Source organism: Mixophyes fleayi, chromosome 5, assembly GCF_038048845.1.
Source record: "Mixophyes fleayi isolate aMixFle1 chromosome 5, aMixFle1.hap1, whole genome shotgun sequence".
Taxonomy (NCBI): domain Eukaryota; kingdom Metazoa; phylum Chordata; class Amphibia; order Anura; family Limnodynastidae; genus Mixophyes; species Mixophyes fleayi.
This window is the reverse complement of record NC_134406.1, coordinates 59765402-59786459: the sequence shown is the minus strand read 5'-3', so window position 1 is coordinate 59786459 and position 21058 is coordinate 59765402. Positions and strand designations below refer to the sequence as shown.

Sequence of the window (21058 nt, the reverse complement as noted above, 5' to 3'; positions counted from 1 at the left end):
CATCAGATCATTTTTGGTTATTTATAGAAATTACTCTACAACCTGCTGAATTTGCGATACTAGTTATGAGTTTCTTAATTCAAGTCTCTTTGGAATGTTGGTGGAATACGCCGCATAATTAAGGTGCAGACGCTAATAGCAGGGTGTTATTGGAGAATACATACTATCATGCAGAGCATTGTAAGCTTACAGTAAGTATACTATCAGTGTGTATTTTTGCACACACTCCTTTAATCACCTTTATGTGATCTATATTATTTGTATGGACATTAATCAAATAACAAGTAACTATTTTTCTTGCAAGTTAAAAGTGGAGATAACTGTATGTAGCTGTGTCACTGAACCAGAGCATATTGTTCCATTTCTAATCCCCCCCAGTCTTTGTTTCCGACAGGTTTTCAGCCATCCTGGTCAATAACCATGTCTGAGGCCAGACAAAGCATAGGCTCCCAAATTGCAGAGCTGGGAAAAGCCTTTGAAGAAAATCACTTCCTTACACCAGGGGTAAGACAAAACATATCTGTTAAACTTGAACTTCAGACGAGTGCACACGAGTGCACGTATACAGCAAAGGGATAGACCAACAGATACGAACGATAGATGGATAGATAGATAGATAGATAGATAGATAGATAGATAGATAGATAGATAGATAAATAGATAGATCTTAGGTAGATAACAAATAGATACGGTTAGAAAAAAAACAAATTAGTGTAATAAATTCACTCTAATACACGTGGAAAATTGTATACATATTATGTAGAATATCACACTTGGAGAAAAATCTATTTACCTCCCTCTCTATCTCATATCTATATGAATATATATATATATATATATATATATATATATATATATATATATATATATATATATATATATATATATATATACTTAGCAATAACAGCTCATAGGGAAGGCATGTTTAATCGAGGAAATATATTTAATCGGAATAATATATTTAGTTATGGTAGAGATGTATAATAAAGTTTACCTCTTCTGTCTTCTCCTAAACAGATGAAGGACTGGTACCAGAACTCACTGCAGGCACAAAAGACAGTTTTGTGCAGTCAGCCTACAAGGAAAGACATATCTTACTGAGAATCTCTGGTCTGGGGCAGTGGGGAAGTGTCACACTGTTTAATTACCTCGTGTGTAGACACCATTTGTACAAAGCAAGGGTTTTTTTCCTGCATCATTAATGATATTCTTTAACTTAACCAATAACACGCAGCAGAAGTATTATGGAAAGGTCTGTTTACAGAAGGATATAATAAACGTCCCTGTATAACATGGTATGACGTAAATATGGATTTTAATTAATTAAGCCATCAGGAGTACATGATTTGCCATAGCTGGCTCTTGCTTAATGCAAAAATACATGGATCAAATTCATGCCTTGTATGTCTGGAATAATAAAATATACACGATGCTTGGAAATAATCCCAGATTTTCAATTGTTGCTGACATTGTGTTGCGTGGAAAAAAAAGTATTAAAATATATTCAATTACTTTGAGTCCCATGTTAAAATTTTCATATGTAAATTGCTGATACTTATTTCACAACACATTTTTTTTATTTCATGTACACTAACAAGTGTTCAGCATTATATATATATATATATATATATATATATATATATATATATATATATATATATATATATATATATATATACATTACATATAATATATATTGGAGTGTCGTTTAATTCTCATTTTAATTCTCATTCTTTTTTTATTATTTTGCATTTATGCCATTTTACGTGCACAATATCAACCGAATATGTTGTTATAATTGTTGTTATTCATTCCTATTATTATTTGATTTTAAAAAGATCAGATGCATACTACATAATAAAACGTGATTCGCTTCTAGGAGATGTTTAATCAATGAGTCAGTTTATGTACCAGAGAAACAAGGAATTGGGGTTTAGCTATCCTTTTTCCAATCCAGCATTAAATAATTTTCTTTAGTGGACTATATTGAAAACAGTCCTTAAAAAACAATTCTTCTGCAGATGAGAAGCTTTAAACCTATCATAGGGGACGTGAAATATAATTTGAAATGTGTTAATTGTTTAGTTGTGTGTTAGGGAGTTTACCACACTCTTATAACATGATTCCCCTACTAATGACTTAACAGAAAACAAATGACTTCACTGAAATGGTAACAATTAACCGGATGTTGTTTTGATGTCTATTGAGGGAATTGAGTATAGTCAGCAAGTTTGATGCATTGAAATATCATGTCATTGCTGGATATGATTATGGTCAGCACAGACCACGTTTAAAATCGCTTAGATTATGAGCCTTTGGAACATATTAATGTAAAAATGTTATTCTCTTTTTGTGCAGTTAAATATTGTTCCTTCATTCGACATATCCTCTACAATAGACCTTATGGTCAGATATTAAAGTATATTACAATGCGTTAATAAGACACACATTTAAATAAATTGCTGACCGGATCTCCACTCCCATGAATTCATTGTTATCTGGCTGATAAATCTCGGATATATGAATATATGTTGCCCCAATATGACATGAGACACGTATGTCCAGTCCTGTCATGGACGCCGGCAGGAATAGGACATATGTGTGGCCTCTAACAGATGACCTGGGTGTACACGGTTTCTTCTGGTTAGTAAGAGGCTCCAGGGCTTAATTGGCAGAGCACATTTTGGCTAGACAAGCACTTTCAACTTGACCTTGGCCTCTATCCCTGCTCAGCCCTCACGTAGAGCAGATCTGCCCACTGCTCAGTGCTGAGGCTGACTGTGATACAGAGGGAATCTGCCAGTGTCCTGTATCTTCTTATACGTCTGAGTGCTGGGATAAGCTAGGTCACAACACTGCAAACTAAACCTTCATCTAATGGACACATCACACTGTGAAACTCGAACATAATAACCAGTATAGGGTATTATACTATACTATTATAAAGAACAGTCTGACCACACACTACTGTTAGACAGGCTTCGAGTTTTCATTAGTAATATATTTCTACAGCCAGGTTATAGTGTGCAGAATCTAAAGCTTTTAAACAAAAGACGACAGCGAGAGTCAGTAACCCCCTATCTACTTAATATAAACGATATAGATGTACTCAATACATATACTATATATACTATATCCTATACCCTATACCACCAGAAGTAATTACATGCTTGTATATATTTGTATATAACTGCGGGCACAAACAGACAGGCGCCAATATATGTATATATGCGAATGTGTGTGTATATATTTATATATAAGTGTGTGTTTGTATGTATGTGTGTATGTGTGTTAATGTGTGGGTGTGTGTGCATGTGTGGGTGTGGGGGTGTTTGTGTGTGTGTGTGTGTGCATAAATAGGAAAGACAGATAATGGCTAGATAGATAGATAGATAGATAGATAGATAGATAGATAGATAGATAGATAGATAGATTTGTCTACATATACGCTATGATCTCGTGTATGGGAGATATATAAGAATATGTCCAGATATTGACATTAAAACATCGCTATATTTATTAATGCTTTAACATTTCTATAGTGTTTTTTTTTAGCATGTTGAGTCTACATGTCCTGTAAATTTGAATACATATCTTTATAGGTAGATGTAAAGAGATATATCTAATAATATTATATAAACCATTATGGTGTATTTTGTAGCTAGCTCTGAAACCAGTGAGTACCAGCGATTGCTCTCCGTTTAATCAACAGCATGTGACATTGTAGCATATAACTACTTTGACTTAATAATCCTTGGTGTTTGGTGTTATGACAATATTGAAAGCTCACAATTGAACCTCATAATAAAATGACCGTCTGTGTAGATGCATGATGCAATAGGCATATTTTCTTATCACGGTTTAAGCCAGAGGATCTCTCTGAGAACAGGCTGCAAATTAGCTTTTTTTTTTTTTTTTTTAAACGTGGACGGAATGTAAAATTATATTGGGGGAAAAAAAATAAAAAAATTGCATCGTTTTCAACCACATTCCTCTAAACCTATGTAGACAATGGTCCGAACCCGCCTAGGATAAAGTCATTTCTGTTTTATGTATTTAGAAGAAGAAGTAGAAAGAAAAAATGAATTATCTGCATTCTGGTCCTCTGTGGTTTATCAGCTGCTTTGCATATCACGTGTCGCGGCAGAGCCAATCAGGAGCCGCCCTGCGCGAGGCTGGCGCGTCAGCCCTGGTTAGTCTGAGAGATTTCGAATCTCTTTTTTCAGTCTTTGGGGCTTTTAAAAAAGAGCCACTAGTCTCAATGCTGGCCGGGCTATGACAGCTTCAGTGCTCCTCCATCCACGCTGGGCCGAGCCGGTGATGTTCCTCTACGACAACAGCTTGGATGAGATTAATAAAAACATGGAAGGTTTTGCAGGGAGCAACTTTGCAGCGAACCAGTGCAGGAATCTAATGGGACACCCAGCATCTCTGGCCCCCAGCAGTGCGTACCCCACCGCTGAGGTGCCAGTATCTGGCATAGCTGAACCTGTCAAGCAGTGCAGCCCCTGTTCTGCAGTGCAGAGCTCCTCCAGTGCCAGCCTGCCCTATGGATACTTTGGCAGCGGATATTACCCCTGTAGAATGACACACCACAACACCATCAAATCCTGCTCGCAGCCTTCCTCTTTTGCAGACAAGTACATGGAGACTTCAGTGTCTGCTGGAGAAGACTTTCCTTCTAGAGCTAAGGAGTTTGCTTTCTACCAGGGATATGCCACAGGACCTTACCAACCGGTGCCTGGTTATTTGGATATGCCTGTTGTGTCCACTATTGGGGCGCCAGGGGAGCCGAGGCACGAGCCTTTACTTCCAATGGATAGCTATCAGCCCTGGGCCATTACCAATGGATGGAATGGGCAGGTTTACTGCCCCAAGGATCAAGCCCAGCCAACTCACCTTTGGAAATCCACTCTACCGGGTAAAACACCTGTCTTTATTCCTAATAACTGTATTTCCTACAAGCCAGTAGTACAAGGAGATGTTAGCATATAGTTTTAAATTCAAGAGATAATCCACTAACGCTTACGTTCACTGATGTGCTCATATTCATGTAAATACATAATATATTTTATATATATATATATATATATATATATATATATATATATATATATATATATATATATATTTAAATAAGTAAAAAGATACATGGACAGATAGATAGATAGATAGATAGATAGATAGATAGATAGATAGATAGATAGATAGAAATGTTATATTTGCGTGTTACGAATAGTGTCATTTTATTTAATTCTCTAAATTTAATGCAATCTTAATCGCAGCATTAGTCTCTTATTTTGTTATTTATTAATAGTTAAACCATTTGTTAGAACAGGATATCGTGTTTTACATTTTTATTTGCTGCTGTTTACAGTGTGAATTATATTTTCTCATGTATTATTCACTGCCTTTACTTACCTGAACATACGTTTGTCTGGTGTTGATCTGTTGATCCTGCTTTATATTCATTGATGGTACAGCAGTTTACAATTCCCAGTGACCTGTACTTTCCCTTTCAGACGTAGTTTCCCATCCGTCAGATGCCAATTCCTACAGGCGAGGCAGGAAGAAGCGTGTACCATATACTAAAGTCCAACTTAAAGAACTAGAAAGGGAATACGCTACAAATAAATTCATCACTAAGGACAAAAGGCGAAGGATATCTGCAACCACCAACCTGTCAGAAAGACAAGTTACCATCTGGTTCCAAAACAGGAGGGTGAAAGAGAAAAAGGTTATCAACAAACTGAAGACCACAAGTTAATGGTCGGATTGCGTTGGAATTGGTGCAGGTTCTTGTCTTTGAAACTAATCCATTCTGCCCAAGTAAACAAAGGTCATCTCGGGGACCTCTAAAAATGGTTTAAATAAAACTGCTTTATGGGGGTGGGGCAGGGGGGAAAAATTGCATTGTAATTATTTTCAAAAAGGCCAAGACTCACTGCTTGTTGGAGGCTTAACAGCGTCATTTCTATTTGAGGAGTTCTTGTCAACATCCAAAAAGAAACAGAACCTCGATGCAGCATAATATGAATTTTTGATTAATAGAAAGACATGTAGCCTTTAATCAAGAATCGATTTAAATCGAGAATATCAGACTAATAATTGCGCTTTGAACCTTGAAACCAGACTGCATGTTGAGTGACTGCTCAGGTAATTTAAAGTTGTATCTTTTACTGTATGCTTACACTATACATTCTGATATAACAGGAGTGTAATTATATGTCGTTGAAGAAGTGTACAGATTTCTTGTTTGGTGGGGTGGGGGGCTGGTCTCAATCCTTCAGAAAATTTTCACGTATAAATATATTCATAAGTCTTTACAGGCTTTTCTTAAAATTTGTGCGTAGTTTTAATGAATAGAAGTGTTCAATTAGAGCCTTATTTGTTGCCTCATTGAGTAACATTTACATTTTAAAATAATTTGAACTAATGGAATTGCGAAAAGAATAATTAATAAACCGGTTTCAAGGGTGAATTCCATCTGCGAATGAACAAAATATTCTAAAAACCCGGTTGTGTACAGATACCAATATTACAGTATGGTAAAGACAAAACTATAAGTGTACGATGATATTTAACGGTTGAATTTTTAGGAAGGTATAAATTAGCAATTATTTTGTTTGTTTGTTTTTTATTCGTAATTGGGCCGCATTAGATAATGGTAGCCAATCATTTCCAGCACTTTTAAACTAATCAGTTATTTGAAGATTTGTTTCGTCTCTACTCACTCTAAAATGTTATCATGTACATAATAAATTAGCGCACTGTGAACATTTATTGGTGCACCCTCAGTTTTTATTTAGCCTGATCATGTAAATAGATATTGTGGTAAAAAAAAAAATATAGATCACTGTGAATAAGCTGAACTCATTGTATTGTGTGGAACAGTGACATGAAATTAAATGTATTCAATTATTGTAAGCTAGATTACCTATATGTTGATATAAAACTCCCGTCAATACAGTTGGCAGTAATACACATATCAAATAATTAAGCTGAATTTGTTCATGATATTACGTTGAAATTGATCAGAAATAGTGTTCTCCCAGTGGAAATGAAAATCAGCTGTATCATGAGAGATTTAATAGTTATGGTTATTTCAGAGTTGTCTTTTCGGAAAAGCTGTGGCGATTGTTGAAACAATTGGATGGGAAGGCCTTAAAACTTGACCTTGACGAAAAGAAAAAAAATTGTGACCTTGACTTGTGACAGCTCATGAATAGTCATCACTGGGATTAGTAGATCAATAGCGCCATCTGGTGTTCAAAAACATTTCTACAACGCTACTGATACTTTACATACAGCATTGGTAGTTGTTAATGTATAAACTTGTAACCAACTAATTCATACTAATTACAAATGTTATTGAAGATTATTTGGTCATAGTGGTTTACTTGCATATTATAAATTCAATTTAGTTGGCAAAGATGATTGTTTGAGGTGATCTACATTTGTTTACTAGAACATTGGGCGTTTTTGTTTAACTGGTCAATAAATTACTTTCATTTAAAGGAATATTTTATTTACAATTTGGATCATCAAAGTAACAACCATCTCAAAATGGACAGTGAGGCATTTATTTTCATTTCTTTAGTATAAAAAGTCCTAACTTGGATCATCAGCATTATCACGACCTTTTGTATTTGTTTTTTAAGTAAATGTATTGTTTTTATTTCAGTAGAGCCTGGCATATATTATCAATCGTATGTTCTATATAAAGTATACAATTGTACTAAATATTTGTGATTATTAAATACAATTATTATTGTACAGCATACATACATGGAGTAATGTTTTCAAACTATTTATCTACACTTGGGTTAGTTCTGAAAATATAACTGCTTCTACATACAAAAAAAATATATTGATGATCAAATTTATTTTTCATGCTTTAGTCAAATTCACAGCTTGTTATATGTCATTTTAAACAGAAAAAATGTTTCAATAATATTAATATTTTTTTTAACATAAAATCTCTTTCCTTCATTGATTAGCAATATACATGTTATTGGAATTTGGTCATTTAAATTTCAGATCTTTATTTATTTTCTACTAGCTGTTTCAATGTGCAGTTTTAAAGCTCGTTTCAAATAACAGCTTTTGCTGATATATTTTAGCACGAATAGAGAACAATTAGACATGTAATACAGGAAACGGAAATATTAAAAAGTGGTACAAGTATATCTAATATCGAAATAATATTTAATCGTAGGTATTTTGGCGCATATCATAGCCAGGAATAGAAAAAAAAAATCTATGCTGCTTCTTGAGGCGTTTTATTGTATTTTCCTGTGCGGTTTATATAATATTTATATAAAAGAGCGATGTCAGATATTACTTGTCACATAACTTATCATCCCAAATCTCCCGAGTCCACTAATGTGACAATCCCCTGTGTAACTTTTTATTCTGCAAATATATTTAACAACCAGGAAAATGTGTCACTCTGTCCAGCACTTCGCAGGGGAAATTAATATTTCACCAGGGCATCCTTGGGATAGCATTAAAAGATTACTAAAGGTTCAAGTTTATTAGTTATAAAATACCATGCTATTCATATAATTACAGACTAAACAACTGTTGACATTTTACATATGCCAACGAGTTAATAAAACATTCTCGCATATGATTATCACATACAGGAGGAGCGCTGGGAAGTGGGCGAGCGGTTTTATTCAGGGTAAAGTGGTTTATGAAGAAATATTAGAGTAACCAGTTGTTTGCTGTTGTTCAAATATTGTGGGATAGTGAGTCGGTGCTGTGTTCTTGGCCCGTCGTTTCACATTGTGCAAAGTTCCTTTTCATATCAGGACTGTCTCCAGGTTGTATACATGATAAGCGAGGTAATTAAATCGCACCTAGAATATAAATGCACATCATAAACCACAGTAATTAATGACGACAGCTGAAAGGCTTGGGGTTCACATTAGGCCTGTTTGTATTGTGGAGTTGAATTCTTTCTTTCTTATCCCCTTCTTTTATCCACTCTCAATCCCCATTTCATTTGTCTTTCTCTCTATCTCTCTCTTTCTCTTTCACACGGTCTCTCTCTCGCCCTCTCTCTCTAACCCTCTCTCCCTATATATATATCGTTCTCATTCTGTCTCTATCTTTGTTTCTCTCTCTCTAACCTCTCTCTCTAACCTCTCTCTCTCTCACTTTCTCTCTCTATATATATCTCTCTTTCTTATTCTGTCTCTCTTTGTTTCTCTCTCTAGCCCTCTCTCTCTCTCTCTCTCTCTCTCTCTCTCTCCCTCCCTCTCTCTTTGTCTCCGTCTCTCTCCCTCTCTCTGTCTCTCTCTGTTTCCCGCTCTCTCCCTTTTATATTGCTCTCTCAGTTTCTCTCTCAGTCACACATTCTCTATTTGTCTCTTTCTCTTTCTCTCCCTGTCGCTTTTTTTTATCTCCCGTTTCTCTCATGTATTTATATACAGTAGAGTGATTGTTGCTTTTTTTTTTTTCTGATGAATGTTTATTGTTGGTTGCTCTATTTTGTAAGAAAGCGATACCGCAGGAATATATGGCTGCGCGGGCTGGTCACTGGCCAGTCACTTCTGCCCCAATTCTGTTGTATTTCAATCAGCGATTGCAACGGGGCTCTATGGTGATCTACATGGTAGCGTAGATATTTCAGTCCAGTATTACTGGTTATCTGACAGATAAATAAATGTCAGGGGAATACAAGCAAGTATGTACCGGCCTCTATGTAACTTCTTGCTCATGTACCCTGGCAGAGATGGCAGACAGCTCACTGTGCTGAGTACGAAGGAGAATGATGTGTGCCCAATCTGTTTATATGCTGCAACGTCCCCTTCTGGAGATATAAGGTCAATACAATACTACAGTGGCATATATATATATATATATATATATATATATATATATATATATATATATATATATATATATATATATGTGCATATATATATATATATATATATATATATATATATATATATATATATATATATATATATATACATGTGTGTGTGTGTTTGTATACATGCACACACACACACGTATATATATATACATATATATATATGTGTGTACATAATACATATTTACTCACGCTGCACACATACACACTTCCAAAGTGCAATGATTGCTTTTGTCATTATGAATTATTAAATTACTATAACAAGCTGATACACTTGTTTTTGTCCCATACTCACTTCAAGTAGAAATGGAGCCAATTGTAAATATGTGAATATATATATATATATATATATATATATATATATATATATATATATAGTGGCTTCCATTCATGCCATTTTATTGCAAGACCATTAATATTAAGAAGCATTAGTATTCTCTCTCTAATCAGCTTGGCATGAAAGTCCTGTTAGCAGGTTCTGCATTGGTCAGCACTGTTAGAAATTACTGTGTGTGACCAAATGTACACAGGTAATAATACCCTATAACATGTTAATGCTGCCGGTGATACATTCCAAAATAAAAAGTGTATTTTTCTCTTGTAGGCCAAAGGCCCGGATAGATGTTTTGGTTTTTTTTATTTTTAAAAACACATTTAGTTATAAGTATATTGTTTTTTAACCCAATCCTCTCTAAAATTAATTTTAAAAATATATAATATACCTATTTCATTGAGTGATGTTAAATGGTGTACACTAGTCTAGCTCTGCTATATACTGTGGGTCTTGTAATATACCAGTGGTTATAAAATCATTTTTGCCTGCCAGCTTAGAAGCAGCAATTTAATAATTAACAAAGCAGAGAGATTTGCTTCTCATTTCATGTTCAAAATATATTATTAAAATGGGATGTCCATCTGCAAGTATATGTGAAAGCACACTATCCATCATAAAATAAACATTTGCAGAAAACATCACATAGCTACCAAGGTACTGTATTGTCAAGTCATCTATTTATTTCAGTTGTATAACATTTGTAATAGTCACACATCAAATGACGGCAAAATTATTTTAATACAAAAATATAATTCATCACAGTGTAAAAATAAAAAAAAAGGAAAAATCATAGATTATTGTTATTGTATTTTATTATAGTCCTGTGTCTGACATACTAAATAGCAGTATTAGAAGATGAATAATATACAGTTCATTGTTTACGAAAATATTTATAATCGATGTATCATGAGTGTGACATTCAATACATATTTCAACGACTGTGATATTGCAAATAGTGTGGGGAAAAAATCTAGAAAAATTTCATTGCTGGAGAGTGTTTTGCTATTTTGCTGAAATCATTACATGACATTCAGTTCTGGCCTGATTCACATTGTGTCCTAATCAAAACGTTTGTGCTTTGCCCAGAAAGACCAGTTAGTGCAGAAATATTGCCAGTAATAAATTGTTATAATTATACTGATTAGAAGCTCGAGTACATTCCAATATCTTATTTGTGAAACGTGCTACCCCTAGTGGAATAAGTTTAAATAGGAGGAAACTGCGAGTTTCTTTCAACATATATTTCACAGGAATAAAAATACACCTTGGAGGTCAAGTTCAAGGTATTACATGCCCTTGCAATTACTTTCTGATAAATGGAGACAACGATAATTCTCTGTAAGACCAGAAAACGCTTGATGTATCATACAGGGCTTTATCCCTCGAGTTCAGTGCTTGTTCTAGTCGTGTTGTGTTCTTTTCTCTCTTCCATTCATCCAAGGCATTCCCAAAACAAGGTTTTTTACTTACAATGGCTTATTACTGTCCCATTTCTCTGCAAGTTGGGGGGGGGGGGGGGGGACCTGAACAAATCCAAACGCTGATTCCATAGGTGCAGCTTTAAAATGCTGGTTTTGTATTTCAATGGCTGGTGTGGCCACATATGTGGAAAGCAGACTATTCACTGCCTGCCAGACGGTCTAGACTGCACGTTTTCACAGCCCCGCAATTGCCTGCAATAATCATAGACTTGCACCTGTAAAGGACCACTAAAAAGAAACTACAATTTATAATTCATGTATTAAAGGGTTTGCAGTTTACACAAATCACAGTCATCTGTTATTTAAAAAAGAAAAAAGTTCAGAACATGTATTGCTAAAAGAAAACAAAATGCTAATAAGTTCTTAAATGTATTAGTAAAAAATAAAATACAGTGTTAGCTAAAATGTGTAACGCTGCAGTGCTTTCTGATAAGTCCAAGATTATATAAAGGAGATCAGCATACATCAAGAAAGCAATAAATAAATAATAATGTGAGTTATCTAATACAATACAATAATTACGTGTAGTTGCAGTGTATGTGTGTATGTTCCTATATGTATATATATATATATATATATATATATATATATATATATATATATATATATATATATATATATATATATATACAGTGAGACTATACTATATATTTGAATATAGTACTTAGCATATATAGTAAGTATACTTTATTTCAGTGTAAACATATATGTGTATTTGAATGCACATTTAATATGGCGCACTTATTTAGTGCAGAATAACATACATCAAGACATAAATTGATGAATGTGCGCTATGTCTGTGCAATGTATATATTCATACATTAACTGGGTGTCTGTAGACATGCATGTGTGTTTGTAGTATTACGCATTTTAAATTAATGCATCAAGTGTTAGATACATTTATTTGATACTATGCATCAACAATGTGATTTGTGTTTTATTGTTCCAAGTTTTGAACACAGAAATCCTGATAAGCCTGGTAGTAGTTGATTTAAAAAACACAGATTGTATTGTGTGTGTATGTGTATGTGTGTGTGTGTGTGTGTGTGTGTGTGTGTCTGTATTTATGTATGTATATATATATATATATATATATATATATATATATATATATATATATCTATATCATACACGCGCGCACAGATATTTGTAACATTATGTTTAAGAATGATAATGTCTTCGTAAATGCTGCCGCCTGTCCTGTAAATACATGATATAAACTAGTCGTGTAGGCATATGATCATTTGCTTGCTGTTTCCGGTGATTTCGCCCGGAGTTAGTGTATATGATCAATGTATTTATCAATGACTAAAAGCAAAGCATTTAAACAAAGAGGTCTTAAGCACAAGGAGCTTCCTCGCTACCAGTAACGGCACATGCTGTAGCATGCATTCCCAGTGACCACACAGTAACACAATACGTAACATTTCCTCCATCTTTATTATGATTCTGGAGATGATGAATAAAGAGAGATAGTTTGAGTATATATCTATGTACATGCATTACAGCCCAGTGGAATAATACAGCTCCAAGGCCAGACTATCCTTTATTGCTAGTTGAGGTCTGTGGTTAAGGTCAAATACACAATAGCCAAGCAGTGGTTTCAAAAAAATATTTGCTAAACAATATTGACGGGTTTACACAAGAAATACCTCGAGGTGTGCATCATGCAGCCTTACCGGAATGAAATGTGTCTTTATATATCTATTAACTCTTAATAATTTATCTTTAACCTTCTGTCCATTTCACATGGCATAATGAGTCCTAAGCTGTCACATGCAATTCCTGCAAATAAAAGCAACAGTTACCTGCATACAAACCTTACTGAGAATGGTACACAGTGATATCAGTGACTGTTAAGAAGTATGTAACATGTGGAGAGGACGTCATTGATGGCATGTAGGTGGCGTCTCCTGTGAGCCCCTGGCCAGGCCAGCCATGTCTGCTCTGACACAAGCTGAAGTTGACTGCCAAAAGTGCCATAAAACCGCAGGTCAGTCTAGAGTTCCGTTTACTTCTTCTTGACGCGCCGGCTTCAATTATAGCCTTAAAAGCCCCAATACAACTGTGAGAATTTGTTTTCCTTTCCAGAGGCGGGGCGAGCCCTGTCTGTAGTGGCGCCTTTGTCTCAGTCACAAGAGACTTATCGATATCTATCTATCTATCTATCTATCTATCTATCTATCTATCTATCTATCTATCTATCTATCTATATATCTATACATCTATCCATCTATCTATATCTTATTTATATTTCATATCTAATTTATACGTCATATCTATCTTACCTATACCTCTTATCTATCTAATCTATAACTAATATCTAATATATATCTAATATGCAATCTATATATCACATCTATCTAATCTATATCTAATATCAATCTAACCTGCACCTCATATCTAATCTATACCTCACATCTATCGAATCTATACTTCATAGCTATATAATGTATAGTTAAAATATATATATAATATATACCTTATATTTAATCTAGATCTCATATCTATCTAATATCTATACAATGTATATCTCAGATCTATCTTGGCTCTATCTATCTATCTATCTATCTATCTATCTATCTATCTATCTGCTCAATCTCTCTCTCTCCTCTACAGACACCAGTCTCGTGTGACTATATGTACATTCCACTAATTTCTGTTATTGCCCACTCGCTCACACACAAACACTAGATTGTAGAAATACATATGATGACACCCAGTCACACAATCAGATTTAATCACATGAATCTAATGCCTGCATCCTCGCCACATGTATGATACAGGGATCACACTGACTACCATACCAAGCTGCTGAGCTATTAAACCATTGTGTGGTGTGTTGCAGCTTTATGGCACAGTCCAGTGTAGTGTAAACCGATCAGATGTGACCCTAGGAAGGAAATACTAAGCTTCACATTGGTTTGCAGCAGTGGGGGAAGGGGCATTGTGCCTTCTGTTTTAGACGCACTGCACATTCCCTTAGATCATGGGGTCTCTCTCACAGATCAGTTACCAGACAACACCACCTTGTACAACACATGGGATGTTATTTATGCCTATATATTTCAATAATTCGCTAGTGTATCTATGCGTTTTAACTTAATTACACACAGTTTCTGTGCATGCCCAGTGTTATTTTGGCACATATAGTCTCTAATGTTCCAGAAACATCAAAGTGCCAGGGAGGGGGGGAGGGGGGTTAAGACAAAGCCTTTATTTTGCACTAATTACAACTGATATTTAAATATAGCACAACGAATGACTTTATTGTGCAATGAAGCCCTTGCGTCCTCACTCCATGCGCTGCATGCTCAGGACAGAGAAGCATGGCTGTAGGAAAGGCTCTGTGTAAGCGATGTGGAGAAAGCATGTTGCATTTCAGATTACATGCGTCTATGAACCTAGCAAGTGACGATCTGTTGCTTCCCTTGAGATGGCTACAAAGAAAAGGGCCCATAGTCTCAGCTTGTCAATTTCAACATCTGATCACATGACCAGCACCTCCCTGCTAAGGATGGGGATAGATTTCCACGTCAGCTTACGTCTTCAAATTTCTACTTCACAGATCTGCTTCAAAGAGGCAGCTGCATTAGAGAATCATGTTAAGCTCAGCTAATGCGGACAGCCCGAGGTAGCCTAATGATGGATTTTGATGAGCGTGTTCCTTGTTCCTCTAACATGTATTTGCCAAGTTGCACTTACTACGTCTCGGGTCCTGATTTCTCCAGCCTTCCTTCTTTCCTACCCCAAACCCCATCTTCTCGTCCCATGCCCTACTCCTATTCTTCAAACCTACCCCAGGTGCAGCCAGTGAGAGAGGTTACCTTCAGGGAGTATGCCATTGACACCTCCAGTAAGTGGCACCCCAGGACCAATCTGCCCCACTGCTACTCAGCAGATGACATTATGCACAGGGATTGTCTTCCTGCCTCCAATACTGCTAGCATGGGGGAGATGTTCGGCAAGAACACCTCTAATGTCTACCACCCCAATGCCAACGTATCCTCCAATTTCTATAGCGCAGTGGGCAGGAATGGGGTGCTGCCACAAGCCTTTGATCAGTTCTTTGAGACAGCCTATGGCAGCACGGACAACCAGCCGTCGGACTATTCTCTGGACAAACACTGCGACAAAGTTCCAGGAGCGTCAGCGACAACTTCAAGTTCGGAGCCCTGCAGAGAGGTGGAGGAGAAGGAGAGGAGAGCGGAGAGCAGCAGCAGCAGCCCTCAGTCATCTTCCGGCAACAATGAGGACAAAGCCAATAGCTCCAGTACGTATGAAAGCAGCGCCTTCCCTGTCACAGGCTCTGCAATCTAGCGCACCGCTGTTAAATTTTTATATGCTGTTTTATAAGCATATAAGGTTTATGGAGGGCCTTTAGATTTCCCCCAACAAAACTTTGTTATAAAAGGCGAGATCACGTGTTTAGCACTGAAATTGGCCGTGAAATACCAACGACCAATGGATGCCTTAAGACAATCCTTCCCCCTTTTCCTTTTAAAACTCTGGGGTCGGTTTGTAGAGAATATAGTAAGTAAGAATTTTCGCCAATAAAATAACACACACAAAGTAACCCTGCTTTCTTTGATATCATAGTGATCTTGCATGACTTGCCAGCAGGGCTTCCCTTCCACTGCTGGGGCTGAAATAGATACACAGGTGATGCTGGGACATGTTACAAAACATTGTATGATCAGGAGCTAAACACACTTCTAGTTAGAGAATAGGCTTAAAGTAAAATATAACCTAATAGCACAGTGACTTCCCAGGACAAATAATTAAATTTAAACATGGAAGTGGGGAACGTGTCCTAAAGCACATGTAATAATGTATGTGCGTGTGTGAATATATATATATATATATATATATATATATATATATATATACATGATGTCTGATGTGTTTGTATAGTGGTTGTTCAACTGTTGTGGTGCTAAAGTTCAAATTATAATGTAAATATTTTTGGGGAAAGCTATTCTGGAGATACAGTCTATATATTCAACTAAGGTGTTTGGAATACATAATTCCTATGTTACTCAAAACGTGTAAATTAATAAAATTGAATATATATTGCTATATCACTTAAACAGTTGATCCCTATTATTGCATTATAACAAGAATCTACTATATAAATGGAAGCCGTAATCACTTCTCGTGTCACAGAGCCCACTAGTATATTACTTTTTAACTATTTATACCCTGAATTGCGTGCAGTGCTCTTGAGTCTCTTAAACCCTCGGGCTACATTCATTCTGTAAATGGCTTATATTGGAAGGGATTGTAAATGACTGTAGGCTGTCTTAACAATATGGTATTTATTTTTGTTCCACAGGTGGACAACGTACCCGTAAAAAGAGGTGTCCTTACACTAAATATCAAATTAGGGAACTGGAAAGGGAATTTTTTTTCAGTGTCTATATTAACAAAGAGAAAAGGCTACAGCTTTCACGAATGCTGAATTTAACCGACCGGCAAGTCAAGATATGGTTTCAAAATAGGAGAATGAAAGAGAAAAAAATTAACAGAGACCGATTGCAGTATTACTCCGCTAATCCTCTCTTATGAGAGTAACTGCGTTTTTTTCCGGATCTACTACATACTTATGTTCATGACAAGGTCAAACCACAAGGCTACATGTATGTGGATATGCATTTAACTTACAGGACAATGGGAAGTAACATTTGTTCATGAACTATCCTTGTTAAAGGGACATTAGCTGTCTCTAGTCTTGTAGCCGGACGTGATGGCGAGGATAAGGGTAGCAGTACTCTTACAATTTCCTGGCTGCATAATATGCTTGTATGCAGCCATCACCAGTTATTGACACACGTTTATTTGTGTGTTAATATCACAGGACAAGTGATGTTTTCAGTACGATTTTGGTACAGTTTCTAAAAGGACCAGCTGTAACCTTTAATATTTGGTTATATTGTCCGTAATATTGCTTTGAAGATCTTTTCTGTTTATTCTCACCTTTTCACCGTATGAAACGACATTCATGTTAATATGTAATATTTCAATAGTTTTATTATTGCAATAAAAAAAAAACAACAATAGGAACAAAAGCAAAAAAGATAGAAGTTATATGGTTTGCTGGTTAGTTTAATGTCCAAGCGTCCTCCTGTGTCAATTCTTTGTTCACCCGTATCAGTTATTGCAAATTTCACCTATGTGGTCTATGAAATATGCACTTTGTTTGCTAATATCAATCTCTGGGACTAAATTGTGGGGAACCACAATTTAAAACCAGACAACTCGTATCTATTGTTATGACCTGTTTGAATCAGCAGTGCAGCCAGACAATGATTAAAATAATACCATACACAGGAAACAATCAATAATCAACAAAGTATATATATCTTCTTCATACCAAATAAAGTCAGATAGATTATTTTAACCTAAATTTATGTGCCCACGCTATAGTTTATGTTTAGATTAAAACTCATTTAAATATATATGAAACAACCAAAGTTATTAAAAGCAATTATAACAAAGATATTTGAAATTATATATTAGTTTATGGGACATGATCATCTATTTGTACGGTCTCCGTTTGAATGTATGTTTCGTATGTTTTACTAAATAGTGTAAATAAATGTCACTTGGTATTTCGTTTAAATACCGTTTTACACATCTGGTCTGATAATTTTTACATTTTGCTAAAAAATGAATCGTTAGAATATGATTGTTCTTGTCATGTTTGCAGCATCTCTGAACTGTTTTCTTGAGTGAATGAGATTCTTTGGCACACATCACACGCCTAAAGATCATGTTATGTCACTGATAACTTAGAAATGAATATTTTATATGTATATAGTTTGTTTAATGCAAATTTAGTGGGATGCATGTATACAGCAAGAGAGCGCACAAGACAAATAAAGTTGATTGAAAGTATAATGTTATATTGTGTTGGCTTTTTAACAAAGATTTTACATTGCACCTGCAATGCATGATTAGCATGCTGTAGATTATGTACAATGTGCAGTAATAGATTTCTTCACTAAATGCTGATTCTGCAATCTCAGGATGAGGCGGGTCGCTGATTGAGAATTATTGATTTTTAGATGGATCCCATGTCTTGTACATCACTATTGTCTTAACATTCTATATTATAGAGGCCCTGTTGTAGATAAAGGACTAATATGTCTTAAGACTACTATTACACTAAAAACCTCCTGCTCTATCAAGATACATGTATTTGCTTTTTATATTATGTGTAATATTGACCTATTTCTATTTGGGTTTTTAATACAACCGTACTTCTTTATTTACTGCAATTTTCCACTTGCTCATTTTATTTTTGCCCAAAACTCTTTTCTAAATATTTTTTTCCCTAATAGCTCTCTGGCTTTGAACTTCTGTTCAGCTATTGTTGGACATTGTACATAACCTTGGGAGGAATGTCTAGCATTCTATGGTCCCTCTTTTGTTTACAGATTTCTTTAGTGTTTATATTCTTCTACACGAGAAATGTCAAACATTGCTCAGGCTGACGCATATCTCTATTTGTATAGGAGTTTAGTGTGTGTTTTTTATACTTCTGGCAAATACTAGGTCTAACAGCATCAACAGCATTCTAAAAAAAGAAGTGAGGTTGAATAAGTAGGAATTAGATAGGGAGAAGAATGTCAATGAGACGTTTGCAGGATATTTCCTTTTTCGGATAAATATTAACTGGTTTCCCTTGCAAATGCTCTAGACCCTTGAGGCCTGCAGTTTATCCGCCAGAGTCTTTGGTCTGACCCAATAAAAGCACATGCTTTGTGTTGCTAAGGCAATTCGGTAATAAAACGTGTCTGTGATTTGTGATTTGCATATTTGGAATGCGGGGCTGTAAACTAAACACAGGGTATGCAGCGATTTCTAAGAAGGTGATATCAGTGCTATCCAACAGTTGCATGAAAGGACATTATAACATCTCTTTAGGATAACAACAAAAACTAGAATATAGCTCCATTTTCAGAGGAACAGAGTGGCCACAAGATGGCGTTGTATCGATCAATGTCAAAGCCGCTCTGTTTAGGAGAATCCAATGCTAGAATCTTGGCCTTTGTTCTTTCTTTATCAAGCGAGAAGACTCTTCAGAGATATAACTTGTTTTGTCCTTAGGAGGAAAGTCTGTCAGTCACTAGTTGATTGAAACAAGCTGAATTGCTTGGAAAGTACAGCCAAAATCCTGAAAAATAAGATTATTGTGATGGATGAGGCAGATAAGGTAAGTAATTGATTACACTGCATTGATAGGGTAGGGTAAACCCTATGATTCTGATAGACTGGTTATCCTAAAATAGTTTTTGATCACAAAGCAATATGTGGATTATTTATTTAACATAACATCTGGTTCTCCAAGTTATATCTATTTCCTAAAGACCGTTTATGTCCATCTACTATATCATTTTCTAAGCTATGCTTACTTTTGAAATAAGATGGTATCTACAAAATATATGTATAATACACACACACACATATATATATATATATATATATATATATATATATTTGTATTGTATTGAATATTGGCAATATCAAGCACAGATTTCATTAAGGTATGTTTGTAGAGCTGAATTATGTATTTTGTCTAATAAATCTGAGGGGGTATATAGATAGACAGATAGATAGATAGATAGATAGATAGATAGATAGATAGATAGATAGATAGACAGATAGATAGATAGATAGATAGATAGATAGATAGATAGATAGATAGATAGATAGATAGATACTATATTATTACTATGGGTTCTTTAACTTTTTCTAAACATATTTAAAACATTTAGATGTCTCATGTATTTTATACAAGGTAAACGTTCGCAAGCATAAGAATCTTTATTTACACATATATAATACAATACTGATTACATTACATGCTTTGAGATGGGAAGAAGACCATGTACAGAACTGTATAAATGCAGTGAAATTCGATCAGGGTAAGAAACAGTTAACGCATGCTCATCAGTTGTTAGCAATTTTACATTCTTAATAATTTACTTTAGTGTTAAGGCACAGAATACACTTCTTAATGCTGGCATACAGTGCTATCACAATATAAAATGCTTTAAGTACTACAAAACACTGTGGACTGCAGAGAATCTTGATAAATAGAATTTATTATTTACTCTTGTGAACTTTATTTCTTTATAGCTAGTCCAGAGGAATGTCTTAATGCTGTAAAGAGGCCAATACACACAGGGCCAAAAGTATTGTCTGGCCCTCTATGAAATATTGGAAAGAAATGTATGAGGATAATTAATAGCTAATATTAAACTAACTGAGCAAGGAAATGTATGTTGATAACATTTTACTGCCCTCCCAGGCGACATTGCATTAAGTTGCTGTGCATTTGACATTCAACCA

At 35.2% G+C, this 21058-nt stretch overlaps 2 protein-coding genes across 2 annotated transcripts; both read left to right on the top strand.

Moving 5' to 3' along the window:
• Positions 1-4239: 4239 nt before the first annotated feature.
• HOXA13 (homeobox A13) lies at positions 4240-7688 on the top strand. Its single transcript, XM_075211262.1, has 2 exons — positions 4240-4921; positions 5523-7688. Exons 1-2 carry the CDS (start codon positions 4276-4278, stop codon positions 5765-5767), a joined length of 891 nt encoding a protein of 296 aa, XP_075067363.1. The 5' UTR covers positions 4240-4275; the 3' UTR covers positions 5768-7688.
• Positions 7689-15279: 7591 nt separating this feature from the next.
• Positions 15280-18590, top strand: HOXA11 (homeobox A11). Its single transcript, XM_075211260.1, has 2 exons — positions 15280-15974; positions 17037-18590. Exons 1-2 carry the CDS (start codon positions 15320-15322, stop codon positions 17267-17269), a joined length of 888 nt encoding a protein of 295 aa, XP_075067361.1. The 5' UTR covers positions 15280-15319; the 3' UTR covers positions 17270-18590.
• The last annotated feature ends 2468 nt before the right edge of the window (positions 18591-21058 follow it).

Coding starts and splice junctions, on each gene's coding strand:
- HOXA13 (XM_075211262.1), top strand. CDS start 4,276: ATGACAGCTTCAGTGCTCCTCCATCCACGCTGGGCCGAGCCGGTGATG. Junction 4,922..5,522: donor TTGGAAATCCACTCTACCGG/GTAAAACACCTG, acceptor TTTCCCTTTCAG/ACGTAGTTTCCCATCCGTCA.
- HOXA11 (XM_075211260.1), top strand. CDS start 15,320: ATGCGGACAGCCCGAGGTAGCCTAATGATGGATTTTGATGAGCGTGTT. Junction 15,975..17,036: donor GGACAAAGCCAATAGCTCCA/GTACGTATGAAA, acceptor TTTGTTCCACAG/GTGGACAACGTACCCGTAAA.